At 39.1% G+C, this 16,433-nt stretch overlaps 1 protein-coding gene across 1 annotated transcript in view; it reads left to right on the plus strand.

Annotated features, from left to right (window-relative positions):
- Nucleotides 1–16,433, plus strand: part of NAA25 (N-alpha-acetyltransferase 25, NatB auxiliary subunit) — a 71,617-nt gene that overhangs the window by 25,326 nt on the left and 29,858 nt on the right. Inside the window, exons 8-13 of the mRNA XM_082698380.1 lie at nucleotides 3,477–3,588; nucleotides 4,193–4,282; nucleotides 5,839–6,008; nucleotides 8,219–8,331; nucleotides 14,293–14,500; nucleotides 15,303–15,392. Coding sequence (XP_082554506.1) covers nucleotides 3,477–3,588; nucleotides 4,193–4,282; nucleotides 5,839–6,008; nucleotides 8,219–8,331; nucleotides 14,293–14,500; nucleotides 15,303–15,392 — 783 coding nt within the window. The remainder of the gene's footprint in view (nucleotides 1–3,476; nucleotides 3,589–4,192; nucleotides 4,283–5,838; nucleotides 6,009–8,218; nucleotides 8,332–14,292; nucleotides 14,501–15,302; nucleotides 15,393–16,433) is intronic.

The raw sequence follows: 16,433 nt of genomic DNA on the forward strand, positions 1-16,433 counted from the left end.
CTTTGCCAGTTAACTTGTTCTGTGTATCCTTCTATAGATGTACTTTTCCCCTCCTTCTTCTTCCTCCCAGTTTTTTTTCTTTCTTTCTTTCTTTTTTTTTTTTAAGATTTTATTTATTTATTTGTCAGAGAGAGAGAGTGCACAAAGCAGGGGGAGTGGCAGGCAGAGGGAGAAGCAGGCTCCCCTCGTCAAGGAGCCCGATGTGGGACTCCATCCCAGGACCCTGGGGATCATGACCTGAGCCAAAGGCAGATGCTTAACTCAGCCACTCCACCCCCAATTCGCAATTCAAATTGCGAATTGAGAAGGTACTCTACCTAGCTCATAGAGTAATCTTACTCAGCTGACACAATGTTTCTATTAAAAAATTTTTTTCTTGAAGATCTTTTAAAATTAATTAATTAATGTTTATTTTTTAAGATTTTATTTATTTGACAGAGAGCACAAGCAAGGGGAGTGGCAGGCGAGGGAGAAGGAGATTTTATTTATTTATTTATTTATTAGGGAGAGAGCAAGAGAGTGAGTGTGAGCTGGGGGAGTAGCAGAGGGAGAGAGACAAGCAGACTCCATTCTGAGTGTAGAGCCAAGTGCAGGGATTAGTCGTAGGACTCTGAGATCTAGACCTGAGCTGAAACCGAGTTGGATGCTTAAACAACTGAGCCACCCAGACACACCAAACTTTCTTTCTTTCTTTTCTTTTTTTTTTTTTAAATATGTTCGACACCCAACATGGGGCTCAGACTCAGAACCCCGAGATCAAGAGTCACATGCTCTACTGACTGAGCCAGCCAGGTGCCCTATGTCAAACTTTAATATTTTTTAATCTGATAAAACATTTTACAACTTTTATTTAATTCTGAGGGAGGATAATTTTTTTATTTGTTTAAAAGCCATTATATTGGGGCGCCTGGGTGGCTCAGTGGGTTAAGCCGCTGCCTTCAGCTCGGGTCATGATCTCAGGATCCTGGGATCGAGCCCCGCATCGGGCTCTCTGCTCAGCGGGGAGCCTGCTTCCTCCTCTCTCTCTGTCTGCCTCTCTGCCTACTTGTGATCTCTCTCTGTCAAATAAATAAATAAAATCTTAAAAAAAATAAAATAAAATAAAAGCCATTATATTTTCTTTGAGATGCTTTTCTTTTTTCTTTTTTCTTTGGATTTTATTTATTTAACAGAGAGCACAAATAGGCAGATCCACAGGGAGAGGGAGAAGTAGGCTCCCCAGGGAGCAGGGAGCCCAGTGTGCGGCTTGATCCCAGGACCCGGGGATTATGACCTGAGCTGAAGGCAGACACTCAACCCATTGAACCACTCAGGCACCCCATCCTTTGCCTGTTTCTTTCTTTCTTTTTTTTTTTTAAGGTTTTATTTATATATCTGACAGAAAGATCACAAGTAGGCAGAGAGGCAGGCCGAGAGAGAGGAGGAAGCAGGCTCCCCACTGAGCAGAGAGCCCGATGAGGGACTTGATTCTAGGACCCTGGGATCATGACCTGAGCTGAAGGCAGAGGCTTTAATCCACTGAGCCATCCAGGCGCCCTGTTTCTGAAAATGTGGTTAATCGTAATGATTTGCAAGAGCATTTTATATGTTAAAGAAGTTAGCTCTTTTCCACTGTAGTGAAAATACTTCTTCCCTTTTGGTTGGAAAACTTAAATGTAGGAACTTCATAGATTGATCTAACCATTCCCCTTTGAAGATGTTTATGACAAAGATTTAGGTTCCTAACAATTATCCTTTTTTTTTTTTTAAATAGAGGGAGAGAGAGAGAGAGCAGGAATACAAGCAGGGGGAGTGGAAGGGGAGAAACAGTCTTCCCAGCGAGCAGGGATCCCAATGTGGGTCTCGATCTCAGAACCCTGGGATCATGATCTGATTGAGGGTAGATGTTTAACAACTGAGCCACCCAGGTGCCCCACATTTACCCATTTTTGATGATTTCCTTAGGAGAAAGTCCTAGAAATCCAGTGTTGTTTTGACAAACCTGGTTTTTAATTATGCCTTTACAGTCATTGGGGGAATCTAACTGTAGATGAGTAGCCTCAGATTTCTCATTAGGAATCATTAAAACATTTTATTTCAGGAATGTCTGAGTGGCTCATTTGGTTAAGCATCTCCCTTTGGCTCAGGTCATGGCCCAGGATCCTGGGATCAAGTCCCTCATTAGGCTCCTTGTGTAGCAGGAAGCCTGCTTTTCCCTCTGCCTGTTGCTCCCCCTGCTTGTCCACTCTTTCTCTGACAAATAAATAAAATTTAAAAAATAAAATAACTTTATTTCATACAGATATGTATAATCTTTACTTGACTGTGTGTGGTCAAAAAACTAATGCTGTTAACTAATTATATAAAATGAGGAGTTTTGTTATTTCTTTGTTTTTTAAAGATTTATTTATTTGAGAGCAAGAAAGGGAGCATGAGTTGGGGGACAAGAGAAGGGGCAGAGGGAGAGGGAGAAGCAGACTCCCTACTGAGCAGGAAGCCTGACCCCGTGGGCTAATCCCAGGACCCTGAGGGTGCTTAACCAATTGAGCCACTTAGCCACCATCCCCCGCTTTTTTTTTTTTTTTAAGATTTTATGTATTGTTTTAATGTTGCTTATCTTTAATTTCAGCCTCCTCGCAGATGGGTGAAGTCAGCCTTTCTGTTTTTACCCTGCTGGATTATAGTTTAGGATAGTTAAAATGAAGATTATCTGTAGGAAATTCATAATGTGGTTGTTGGTATCTGTAATTTGCTAAGCTGTTCTGAGAGGTCGGGGTAAATCTCATTTGGTCAGAAACAGTAGTCATAGATTTTCTGTTCCTTGCTGTTGGTAAAGTGTTTGATTCATCTCTGTTCATTTTTGTATTGCTCCTAACTTCTTACCTGGCTCATCCCATTCCAGTCCAAGCTCATTCAACATTTATTTTGTATAGATGGGAAGTCTGACTATGGATCAAATATACTAGTTCCTAAAGGCTTTTGGGGTTTTATTTTTTTATTATTATTATTTTTAAAGATTTTATTTATTTATTCGACAGACAGAGATCATAAGTAGGCAGAGAGGCAGGCAGAGAGAGAGGAAGGGAAGTAGGCTCCCTGCTGAGCAGAGAGCCCGATGCGGGACTGGATCCCAGGACCCTGAGATCATGACCCGAAGGCAGCGGCTTAACACACTGAGCCACCCAGGCGCCCCTGGGGTTTTATATATACATGTATCCCATGTATTAGATCCACAACTCAGTACATTCAGTACACTCGGTACATTCTGGATCCTTGTAGTTTATAGGAAAAATTATTATAAAAGTTTAGTATCAGAAATTTATTTTTTTCTTTTCAGGAAAATAGTCTTTAATAAGATAATAGTTTGTATGTACTAGTGGTCCCATTTTCTAAGGGAATAAGAAAATGTGACATTTTCCTTCTTGTGTTTGGACTTTATTCGGTTTTCTGAGGGAAAATGAAACCAGCTTATCAATTTTTATAACTTTTAATTGTAGAGAAGTTGACGAGCGAGATTCAGAGTCGGGAAAATAAATGCATGGCTATGTATAAGAAGCTGAGCAGGTGGCCAGAGTGCAATGCCCTTTCCAGGCGCCTCTTACTGAAAAAGTGAGTAGATGGTTCTCTCTGGGCCATGAGACTGGAGTGGGGCTCTCAGGTGTCACTACTGGATTTTTTTTTTAATCTGTTGTCTTTTATATTTCCTGGGCATAAATCTTGCCAGTAATGTGGCCTAGGTATTTTTTTAAAAGTTTTTGATGAAACTTTATCTTTCAGTAAAGAGGTGTAATGGAACTTAGGCCATCAGTGTGTGAAGTATTACGTCTTCAGAATGAATGCTAAAAATCATTAATTTGTCATAGTATTGGTCTAAAAGAAACATGTGTGTTGTGTCCCCCCCCCGCCCCCCGCCCTGCGCCACCAGCTGCCCATTTTGAGGAAGTACTAACATGAGAGTTTTCTGTTAAAAATACTAGTTTTCTGGACCTGTTTATTTTATTGAAGGAAATAACTTTTTCCTAAAAGTTTTTTACTTTGAACATGCCTCTCGAATTCCCTTTTCGGGTGGCAGAGGAAACTCTGAGGGAGGGTTGGGGTTCTCCTAGTAAAGACTAAAATGTAACCTAGAAAATAAATTGAGTATCATGGTTCCTAGGACAGACTTGTCACAACTTGGGTTTAATCCTGTGTGCACCATTCAATCTGATTTTAGCTCAGATGACTGGCAGTTCTATCTGACTTATTTCGATTCTGTCTTTCGACTGATTGAAGAGGCCTGGACTCCTCCTGCTGAAGGTGAACAGTAAGTTGACTCCTTTCCTGAATTATAGTGGCACTTTTTAGCATGGTGTAGCAAAATGATTTCATTGGAAGCCTAATAGAATTCTTATTTTGGTCTCAGTAGTGTGTTCCTTTGAAAGTAAGATATTTCATTTTTTTACAATTACAAAATAAATGAATGTAAGAAATCTTAAAACTAAGTGCAGAAATGTATGGGGTAGAAAGTGTTCCTAAATATCTTATCACCCCAGAAATAACATTTTTCCCCACTTTTATTGAGATATAATTGACTCAGAGATAATTTTTTTTTTTTTTTTAAGTAAGTTCTATGCCCAGTGTGGGGCTTGAACTCATGACTTCTGAACCCAAGATCAAGTCGCATGTCCTGCCAGCTGAGCCAGCCAGGTGCCCCCAGAGATAACTCTTGATGGCAGTTTAGAGTCCTTTCTTCCAGATTTAGTCAACAAACTAATGTAATTATTCTCATTATTTAACATAAAAATGCAGTTATATTAGACAATGGTTTGCAACTTCGTATTTTCTCCCTTAAAATATATCTTGGGCATTTTCCATATGTGGTATATATAGATTCCTTTCATTCTTTTTAGTGACTTAAGAGAACTCCATTTTAGAGATGTAATTCATTTAACCTGTTCCCCATTGATGGACTAATGAACACTTGGATTGTTGCTGGTTTCCTTTTTTTTTTCCTTTGCTAGTCTAGACAAAAACACAAACATAAATGGGATCTTTTTAAAAAGTAAGGATTTAAGGTGGTGATGAGCTGATGCTTACTTTGTAATATTGACTGAGTGATCCCATTTTTCTCAGCCTTCATTCTTAAAGCAATAAAGTAAAATTTACTTAGATTTTTTTTTATCAGGCAATATTTTATATATATAAAGTTATCCGTTCTTCCTTTTTCTTTTTTTAAAAGGTTTTATTTATTTATTTGACAGAGCGGTGGGGGGGGGGGACGCAGGCTCCCCGCTGAGCGGAGAGCCCAATGTGGGGCTTGATCCCAGGACCCTGAGATCATGACCTGCGCCAAAGGCAGAGGCTTAAGCCACTGAGCCACCCAGGCGCCCCTCCATTCTTATTATTTTTTTTTTTTTTTTAAGATTTTATTTATTTTTCAGAGACAGAGGGAGAGAGCGCGAGCGAGCACAGGCAGACAGAGAGGCAGGCAGAGGCAGAGGGAGAAGCAGGCTCCCTGCCGAGCAAGGAGCCCGATGTGGGACTCGATCCCAGGACGCTGGGATCATGACCTGAGCCGAAGGCAGCTGCTTAACCAACTGAGCCACCCAGGCGTCCCCCCTCCATTCTTATTTTAAAGAGAGAGGTAGAGAACTAGTCACAGATCAGTAATCAGATGCCAGAATTGGGAGTAATCCTTTGCCATGTTAGTTGTCAGAATGTGCTCATAGTTCTCTTTTACTCCCTTACTATTTTGTAATTATCAAATTACAAATTTTTATTTTTTAATTTGTTTCTTGAAGTCAGTTTGGCTTCACTTTTAAGTTTTAGGATGGACAGTAGAGGTACAACATACCTTTTTCCATGTGTGTTTATACCTAGCTCTTTAGAAGGAGAAGTGCATTATTCTGCAGAAGAAGCTGTGAAATTTATAGAAGATCGGATAACAGAAGAATCTAAAAGTTCCCGCCATCTCCGAGGACCACATCTTGCTAAACTTGAACTGATTAGACGTTTAAGACGTCAAGGTTTTAATGATGAGTACAAACTGGGTAAGAGCCCTTAATATGATTTGGGAACTTTGGAGAAGATACAGGGATGCTCTCCATACCCAAGTGCAGTGTTCATTCTCTGAGGTCTGTGATGATAAAGTCATGCTTGGGAAGCAAATACCTTCATAACCTGAAAATATTTACTCATGAATAGATTACTGTTCCATTATCTCTCAATTATGTCTTCAACTCGACACTAGCATCTCTTCCTTTTTTGCCAGCGTCTTTATCAGGCATTCTTTTTTGACTCAACATTAATGTCAAAATCAATTTCACAGTATAATAGCCAGTTTTGTAAAAGAAGTTTCAAGATTTCATGAAGTGGATGAAAGGTTTCTTGAAAATCTGCTTCAAACACTCACATCATTGATGAAAGAACATCTGCCAGAGTTAGAACAATTCACAGTTAAGAGAAAATTTATAAGGACAATGACAGGATAGGAGGAAAACATGATTCAGATGATAAAGCATGAAGAGAGGCCTTCAGGAAAGTTGAGGAACCCCTTAGATGTTTTTTTGAAAATGATGGATCTCATATATGCTAATTCAGTTTTGTTGGAAAATGGCACCCTTCCCCTCAAAAAGTGGTAATTCTTTGCTCATACTAATAATTAGCTTATGGTTTAGTTATAGCCTAAATTTTAAGTTTAAGATAATGAACTTTCTTAATTTTTTATTTTCATTTTTTTAAGATAAAGTTCCAAAGAACCCCCCGCAATTATCGTTATGAAAATTTGGTTCTCATTAAAAGAGGCTGCTTTTTGGCATCAGTTGTCCTGAGATGATGAGCACTTCCAGTATCTAAAGATACTTCTAGTATCTTAGATCATCTCTGTTCATTTTAATCATCTAATTAATGCTCTTTGCAGCTTATTCTTTTTTTTTTTTTTAAGATTTTATTTATTTATTTAAGAGAGAGACAGTGAGAGAGAGCATGAGAGGTGAGAAGGTCAGAGGGAGAAGCAGACTCCCCATGGAGCTGGGAGCCTGATGTGGCACTCGATCCTGGGACTCTGGGGTCCTGACCTGAGCCCGAAGATAGTTGCTTAACCAACTGAGCCACCCAGGCGCCCCCACAAAACTTTTTTTATACAGATCAGTAAGTGATTCTTAGTGTCTTGGATCAGCGTCCTTTGAGAATCTGATTAAAGCCATGGACTTTAGTTCTCTGAAATGTGGATAGAAACCAAGACCTAAAATCTTACAGAAACTCTGGTTTAATTTGAGAGCATTTTATTTTTTATTATTATTTTTTTTAATTTTTTGTTTTTAATTGTGTTTTTAATTTGAGGAAAAATAAAAGGCACTGGTAGCTTCTGTAGATACATGTTTAAATTTTCCACAGTGAGTGATCTTGTTGGGAGTTATTGGCTTGGTACTCTTCCCATTTTCTATTGTGTTGTGCATGTGAAACATTCCCTTCAGTTACCATTTACTACTTCCAAGAACTGTGGAAAGAAGCGTATTTGTTTAATGTTTCTATATAAACTTCAGTCTTTATTTAAATTTTAATGAAAACTTTTTAGGTATTTAAACTTTAATTAATGAAAAATGTCACATTTCCTAAGTGTAATAACAAGTAAACTAGTTGAGATTGTAAGATTCAGCTCCTTTTTAAAATATTTGTTTAAACGGGCAAGCCATCCTGCAGCCCTCATTGTTATTCTCATTCAGGTATTCAAGCAAAATTTTATTTATTTTTTTTAAGTTTTTATTTATTTATTTGAGAGAGAGACACAGAGAGCATGAGCTGGGGATGGGGTAGAGGGAGAAGCAAACTCTCCATTGATCAGGAGCCTGATGGAGGGCTTGATCCTAAGACCCCGAGATCATGACCTGGGTTGAAGGTGGATGCTTAACTGACTGAGCCACCCAGGTGCCCCATCAAGCAAAATTTTAATTTAATTGAAATAAATATTTTTTGGGGTTCCTGGGTGGCTCAGTGGGTTAAAGCCTCTGCCTTTGGCTCAGGTCATGATCCCAGGGTCCTGGGATCAAGCCCTGCTTTGGGGTCTCTGCTCAGCGAGGAGCCTGTTTCCTCTACTCTCTCTGCCTGCCTCTCTGCCTACTTGTGATCTCTGTCAAATAAATAAATAAAATTTTTAAATTACAAAAAAAAAAAGAAATAAAAGAAATAAATATTTTTCAAATCAGACCTCTTAAATTTGCAGAAGCAAATGTAGTGATTTCTTTTTCTCTCACTCTCTTAGGCGATCCAGAAGAATTAATGTTCCAGTATTTTAAAAGGTTTGGGGATAAACCTTGTTGTTTTACAGACCTCAAGGTGTTTGTTGACCTGCTACCTGCTACACAGTGTACAAAAGTAAGTACAGTTCAGAATTCTGTTGGGTACCTATATTACTTGTAACTAGGTTAAATCTGTGTGTGAGTGGTGAACATGAGATGCCAAGGTAACTGCTCTAGTAAGCCAAGGACTCCAGGTGCTAATAGAGTAAGAGATGATTTCTTGTTAAATTTAGCCATGAAGGGGCGCCTGGGTGGCTCAGTGGGTTGAGCCGCTGCCTTTGGCTCAGGTCATGATCTCAGGGTCCTGGGATCGAGGCCTGCATCGGGCTCTCTGTTCAGCAGGAAGCCTGCTCCCCCCCCCTCTCTCTGTCTACTTGTGATCTCTCTCTGTCAAATAAATAAACAAAATCTTTAAAAAAAAAAAAAGGTTAAAAAAAATTTAGCCATGAAGAGAATAAGCCTCTGATGGATAATTGGATTGTCTTTTTGTTTTATGGTGTTTTTGTTTTGTTTTGCTTTAAGATAATTATAGATGTACATGCAGTTATAAGAGAAATAATATAGAGAGCTCTGTATAGCCCATTCCCATTTTGCCCCACTGGTAACGTCTTGCCTAACTATAGTATAATACCATAATTAGGAAATTGACATTGACACAATTCACTGACCTTGTGGAGATTTCAGCAGTTTTACATCTGGGTGTGTACATGTGGTACATTAGTAAGTATTTAATGCAGTGTATTGCACGTGGACTCAGTGACCCCTGCCAGTGTCAAGATACAGAACAGTTCCACCACCAGGATTCCACGTGCTACCCCTTTTTACCCGCTGCCATCTCCCTGTACCTTCCCCTTTCCCTGTCTCTTTGTCCCCTGGCAATCACTAATATGATTTCTATTTCTGTAATTTTGTCATTTTAAGAATTTGTTGTAATAGAGCCATAGTATGTATAACTTTCTGAGACTGACTTTTTTCCTCCCTCAGCATAATTCTCTGGAGTTGCATCTATGTTAATGTTTTAATAGTTCATTCTTTCGTATTGCTGAATAGTATTCTGTCGTATGGATGTGCCACCATTTCTTTATAAACTGTTGAAGGACATCCAGTTTCCTGTTTTTGGCTGTTACAAATAGAGCTGATGTGGACATTGGTGTGTGGGTCTTTTTGTGTGAACTTGTGTCTTCATTTATATGAAAAAAATGCCCAGTAATGTAATGATGGCTGCTTGTTTAGTTTTTTTTTAAAGAAATGGCCAAACTTTTTCACAGTTGCCATTCCAGTTTAAATTCCGGTTAGCAGTAAATGAGTGATCTAGTTTCTCTGCATCTTCATCAGGATTTAGTGTTGTCACCGTTTTTTACTTTAGCCATTCTGGCAGGTATATAGTGATTTTCATGTGTAATTAATTCCCTCTTGGTTAATGGTGTTGAACGTCTTCTCATGTGTTTATTTGCCAGCTTTATATTCTCAGTGAAATGTGTTTCTGTCTTTTGCTCCTTTCATAGTTTGTTTTTGTTTCTTTACTGTTGAGTTTTGAGAATTTTGATATTCTAGATACTGCTCCTTTGTCAGATACGTGGTTTCACATATTTTCTCCCAGTCTCTGCTTGTCTTTTAACCCTTTAATAGGATCCTTTGCAGAGCAAGGTTTTACATTTTGATGCACTTATTTTAATAATTTTAGATTTATAGAGAAGTCACAAAGATAGTACAGAAAGTTACACTATAGTCTTAACCCTTGCTTGTTAGTATCTTAAATTACCATGGTGCACTTGTCAAAACAAGACACTGGTACACTATTATTAACTAACCCCTAGATTTTATTTAGATTTTCCCAGTTTTCCCATTACTGTCCTTTTTCTGTTCTGTGATCTAATCCAGTGTACCACATTGTAGTTAGTTGTCATATATTAGGAGTTTTTGCTGTAAATGAACCAATGTAAATTTCTTACATAATGAAATGGGGAATCTTATCTTTAGACTCTTCATCCACAGCAACATGTACTGGGTCAGATTGCTCACCCGTTGCTGGGTACTTCATACCCTGTTCCACAGTATGAGTTTTTAGTGTTTAGTCCAGAGTGTCCCTGGTAATGGGCAGGTGGAGTACCAGTTGGAAGAACAGTGTATGTGGGGTAGGATAGAGTGCCATGTAAAGAAACAGTGGCATGTATAAAAGAAAGTCTATGATTTGATCAGTTTTACTCATAAATACCTCTGTAATTAGTGAAGGTTGCAGCAAAGCCTTCCTATCACAGGGTTGCCACCACCTGTTATTCCAGAGTGCCTTCTGTCACCCTCATAGTGGAGGTTACTGGAGTATTTGTTTGGTGGTTTTATGTTCAGTCCACAAGGTTTGACGCTTTGCAGTTTTGAGGGTGACATATCTAGGGCAGATGGAGCAGTGCTTTCCCAAACTGGTAAGTAGCCAATGATCTCTCGGTTGTGAAATGACTGTCACCATTCACTTTGGTTTAGTAAAACTATTCTTTTTTTAAAATTTTATTTATTTTTTTATTTTTTTTTAGGGGGAACCAGCTTTTTTTTTTTTTTTAAGATTTTATTTATTTATTTGACAGACAGAGATCACAAGTAGGCGGAGAGGCAGGCAGAGAGGGAGAGGAGGAAGCAGGCTCCCCGCTGAGCAGAGAGCCCTATGCGGGGCTCGATCCCAGGACCCTGAGATCATGACCTGAGCCGAAGGCAGCGGCCCAACCCACTGAGCCACCCAGGCGCCCCTAGTAAAACTATTCTTGGAGTGCTGTGTTTACAGGGCTGAGGTCAAGCTTTAGAAGTTTCCAGATTAATTGTAGGATATCCAGAAAAGGAGTGCTGGGTTGTAGGAGGACTTGAAAGCATAGGAGAGAGAAATGGAAGTGAGGTTTGGTCTGGTGAGGACACAGTCCTTCCTTTCTCATAATTGAAAAGCTCCCGTACAAAAAGGGAATGAGAATTGGGGTCCGTAGGAAGTTGTTACAGGGAATTCAGAATTTGGCCAGTGGAAAAAAGGTCTTTCTAGTAGTTAGAGTCTCTAAAATACAATGTGTGAGTTTCATGTTAGTAGAGCGATTTAAGCAGAATCTAGAACTGTGTGGAAGAGATTTTTTCAGTTAGTATTTGTTGCAGATATTATGTACTAAGTGCTAAGATTTGGAACAATTGATCATGTCTTCCGCTGCTTCCCATCTTAAAAGTTGCAGCATCAACTAATGAAGCTGCATTAAAGGGACATTTAATTGCCTTCAGCTGAGATTCATAAGGGTTTGCTAATGTATATCTAGTATAAGCTCTACTGTATTAGTATGTTTGAAACTCTTAGGTCATCTCATGTGACCTCCTGTAGTAAATAATCTATTGAGTTGAACCCTCTAGAAATGCTGGAATACTAGCAGAGATGGGTAGTCCTTGTTCTGTGAAACAAAGGATTTAAAGCTGTTGGAATGAGTTTTGTAGACCCACATAAATTTTCATTGGGGGGGTAATTTTGCTGCCACAACTTTTTAAATGTAGGATGACTTCAGTAGCTAAAAATTCTGCCTCTCAGCAGTGTGTTTGTCAGAGGATTGCAAACCATTTAAGTAAATTTCAAGCTGAGAGCTATAGTCCCAATCTTTTTAAACTGGGAGGAGCCCCTACAGGTAGGCCACTGAATCCAATTATCCTGAAGTGGCTCATCCAGAGTGATGTTTTTATCTTTTGATTTCCTTTGCCCTGGGGTTTTAAGCTAAACAAATGATTACAGTTTTTAAAGAAGCTTTTTGCATAGCAGTAAAATGGTACAGACTAGAATAAAGAATGAATGCATTGTTTCATGACAAAACCTGTCTGGAAGATTCTTCAGCATTCCTTGAAGAAGGCATTAATGAGGGACGCCTGGGTGGCTCAGTTGGTTAGGCAGCTGCCTTCAGCTCAGGTCATGATCCCAGCGTCCTGGGATCGAGTCCCACATCAGGCTCCTTGCTCAGCAGGGAGCCTGCTTCTCCCTCTGCCTCTGCTTGCCATTCTGTCTGCCTGTGCTTGCTCTCTCCCCCCCCCTCTCTAATAAATAAATAAAATCTTAAAAAAAAAAAAGAAGGCATTAATGATAAGCATCACTAATATATAGAGTAGCTTACAAGAATGGAATAGCTGGCAATAGAAGCTATATAGGCATTTAATCAAAAATATGAAGACCAGGGCTGCAGTCTCTTTGTTGAACATGATTATCTGATCATAATAATTAAAATTCATACATTTGGGGACGCCTGGGTGGCTCAGGTTGGTTGGGCAGCTGCCTTCGGCTCAGGTCATGATCCCAGCGTCCTGGGATCGAGTCCCACATCGGGCTCCTTGCTCAGCAGGGAGCCTGCTTCTCCCTCTGTCTCTGCCTGCCATTCTGTCTGCCTGTGCTTGCTCTCACCCCCCCCCTCTGATAAATAAATAAAATCTTTAAAAAAAAATAAAATTCATACATTTGGAGACAACTTGAAGCAACATTGGTACAGATGCGAGACTGCATGAGTGGGGTTTCCTTTTTTAATTTTTATTTTTATGGAAAAACTTCATGGATAAAGTTGAAAAAGCCGAATGGTACTATCAGGCTTCTCTTGAAAGATAGTAGCAGCTCTTTGCCACCATCTCCCTGCTTCTGGCTCTCTATAGGCAGATCGCTTTCAGCTCCTACCTGTGTCTTCTGTGATTTACCTCAGTATTTCTAAATTACAGATTTGTATAACTTTATTTTTACAGTTATAGTCTTCCTTTGTTGGTGCCCTTCATGGAAGGATGATCATCTCATTTACATCCCACTTCTCTCCTTACGCTCGCCCCTCGATTTAGTTTAGTGTTTATTCAGAATTTGTATCGTTACGAAATTTTATGTATTTTATGGAGATTCCTTACACAGCTTACTTTCTCAGAATTAATCTTTTTTTTTTTTTTTTTTTGATTCACCCCAATCTGACAGAACCATGAAAGTATACAACTGTTCTTCAGTTAGTCTAAGACAGGAGGTGATGGTCTGTTTCATTCTACCGCAGACCTTTCTATCCTCCCACCCCTTACCCCTCACCTCAGAAAATACTTTTTTTTAAAAGAAGGATTTTATGTATTTTTTTTTAAAGATTTTATTTATTTATTTGACAGATCACAAGTAGGCAGAGAGGCAGGCAGAGAGAGAGGAGGAAGCAGGCTCCCCGCTGAGCAGAGAGCCTGATGCGGGGCTCAATCCCAGGACCCTGAGACCATGACCTTAGCCGAGAGCAGAGGCTTTAACCCACTGAGCCACCCAGGCGCCCCTTATGTATTTATTTAAGAGAGAGAGCTGAGGGAAAGGGAGAAGCAGACACCCCACTGAGCAGGGAGTCTGACATGGGGCTTGAGATCCCAGGACCCTGGGATCATGACCTGACCCAAAGGCAGATGCTTAACCATTGAACCACTCAGGCTCTCCGAAAATCATTTTAATGCAAAGTGTTAGCATCGGGAGAAACTGGATGCGAAGGGTACCTGGGATCTCTCTGTATTATTTCTTAAATCATGCATGTGAATCTGTATCTGAAAATAAAACCTTAAAAAAAAGCAACTTAAGGCCACTGACATGACATAACTATTCCTCTCAACATGTAATATTTTCTGTAAGAATTCACTTGTATTTCAGTTGTAATTGTAGGTTCTGTAAGAATTCACTTGTATTTCAGTTGTAATTGTAGGTTTGTTTTTAATAATCTGCTCTTTTTATAGCTTTTCTAATCAAGCTTTTCATTGTCATATCATTATATTATGTTGTGTGGAATAATTTATGAAACATTTTCACAATTCTTTTAATCTGTCAGTTGGTATAGTACCTGGTATTGAGAGATGACTTGTGGCCAGCAGTGAAGGAGAATGCCATTTCCGTTGGCCTTTTATCAGCATTGTGTGCTGTTAGAAATTTTTTTGTTTTACTAATTTTGGTAGATAGAAAATGCCTTCTTCTAGATCACTTCAGCATTTTTTAATTACAGCCTGCCAAAGATGAGTTCTGTTTTGAGATTGGTGCTTTTTTTCTACATTGCAGTTTATTAATCAGTTACTTGGAGTTGTTCCTTTGTCCACACCAACTGAGGAGAAGCTGGCGCTGCCTGCGGACATCAGAGCTCTGCAGCAGCATCTGTGTGTCGTGCAGCTGACGAGGCTGCTCGGCTTGTACCACACTATGGATAAAAACCAGAAGCTGAGTGTGGTCAGAGAACTGATGCTAAGGTATCAGCACGGACTAGAATTTGGTGAGCATTCTTTCAAAATGTGTAGTAGTTGCCTGATTTGCTAAGTTTTAGTCTGTTGGTTTTTGTTTTTATCATTCAGAGCACCTTGTTTTAATGAGTGTGGCAAGGAGCTTATTCTGTCAGATGGGAAGACTGTTCACATATAAAGCCTTTCTTAAGTTTGGAGTTTTGAATAATGATAGGTGTCCATATTCTTCTTGATTGAGCTAACTCTGTCCCACTGGGGCTCATATGAATTACATGGGGCTTATGATTAATTGTGACATTTTCTGCTTATAGGCCTTACTATTTTTAATATATAGACTGAAATTGAACAAAGTGAATGTCATAGATTATGAGATAAATGTTTAGTTCAGAAGTAGATGATCTTTTGCTAGATATATGTGATAAAGTATAAATTATGTGACCAGATGATGTCAGTGTTTCTCTAACTGTAATCTGAATCATTAGGTGAAGTAATGAGTGTACCATTATTTTAGTTGTACATGGCCCTTGGCTTCTGTTCTTCTCTTTACCTGAAACCTCCTTCCAAATCTTGCTGCTCTCCCTTTGGGGCCATTGCAGATAGCACCTTTGTTCTAGAACTCTTCCTTCTGCTCCAGCTGAGTGTGGCCTTACCTTCTTTTGAATCCTTTGATTCATGGCTTACCATTTTTCTTCTGGTATTTATACGCCTCTTATTACTTTCATTTCCTCTTTCTTATCTTCTCCCTCCTGTCACTTTCCTGCTTTAAAAAACTCCTTTGGGGCAGTGATAGTTGAACAAATGTTAAAATACAAATATGGGATTTTTTCCCTACAGGGAAATCCTGTTTGAAAACCGAATTGCAGTTTTCAGACTATTACTGTCTCCTTGCTGTCCATGTGCTTATTGATATATGGAGAGAAACAGGTAAGGAAGAGTGATTTCAGTTTGACTTTATGCTTTGCTTTTATTGATTATAAATCCTGAGACTAATTATTATAATCCAAGAATTTGATTTATGCTTTTAGGTTTTTCCTCCTTGCCCTTCTCCAGGGTACTTCTAGAAGAGCCCATTGCCAGATAATCCCCCTCTCTGTAATCCAGATAATCTTAAATCAGTGCACATCTGTTCTATTTTTATTTTTTAAATTTTATTAAAGTATAGTTCATACACATTACATTAATTTCAAGTGTACAACATAGTGCTTCGGCAGTTCTGCACATCATGCTCTCCTCACCACAGATGTGGCCAGCATCTGTCGCCATGAACCACTGTCGCGGTGCCAGTGACTGTATTTCCTACGCTGTGCCTTTCATCCCTGTGACTTAACTCATTCCATGACTGGAAGCTTATACCTCCCACTCCTCTTTTTTCCCCACCCTCTGTCCCTCCTGACAACCATCAGTTCTTTATTTCTAGGTCTGTGTCTCCTTTTTTGTTTGTTTGTTCATTTTATTTCTTAAATTACACATATAAGTGAAATCCTATGATATTCATTTTTCTCTGTCTAGCTTATTTCACTAGCATAATACCCACTGGGTCCATCCTTGTTGCAAATGGCAAAATGTTCTTTTTTATGGCTGAATAACATTCATGTGTGTATGTGTGAGCGTATGTGTGGACACACCACGTCTTCTTTATCCATTCGTCTATCGATGGACACTTGGTTTGCTTCCGTATCCTGGCTATTGTAAATAATGCTGCATATGCATATCTTTTTTGGGTTAGTATTTTCATTTTCTTTTGGTAAACACCCAGTAGTGGAATTACTGAATCATACGATATTTCTGGTTTTAATTTTTTTTGAGGAACCTCCATACTGTTTTCCACAGTGGCTGCACCAATTTACATTCCCACCAGCAGTGCATGAGGGATCCTTTCTTTCCACATCCTTGTCAACACATGATATTTCTTGTTTTCTGTTACGTTTTTAAACATTTTTGAAAAGTGAATAATGACTGAACTAC

This window comes from Mustela nivalis (genome assembly GCF_964662115.1).
Source record: "Mustela nivalis genome assembly, chromosome: 14".
NCBI classification, from domain to species: domain Eukaryota; kingdom Metazoa; phylum Chordata; class Mammalia; order Carnivora; family Mustelidae; genus Mustela; species Mustela nivalis.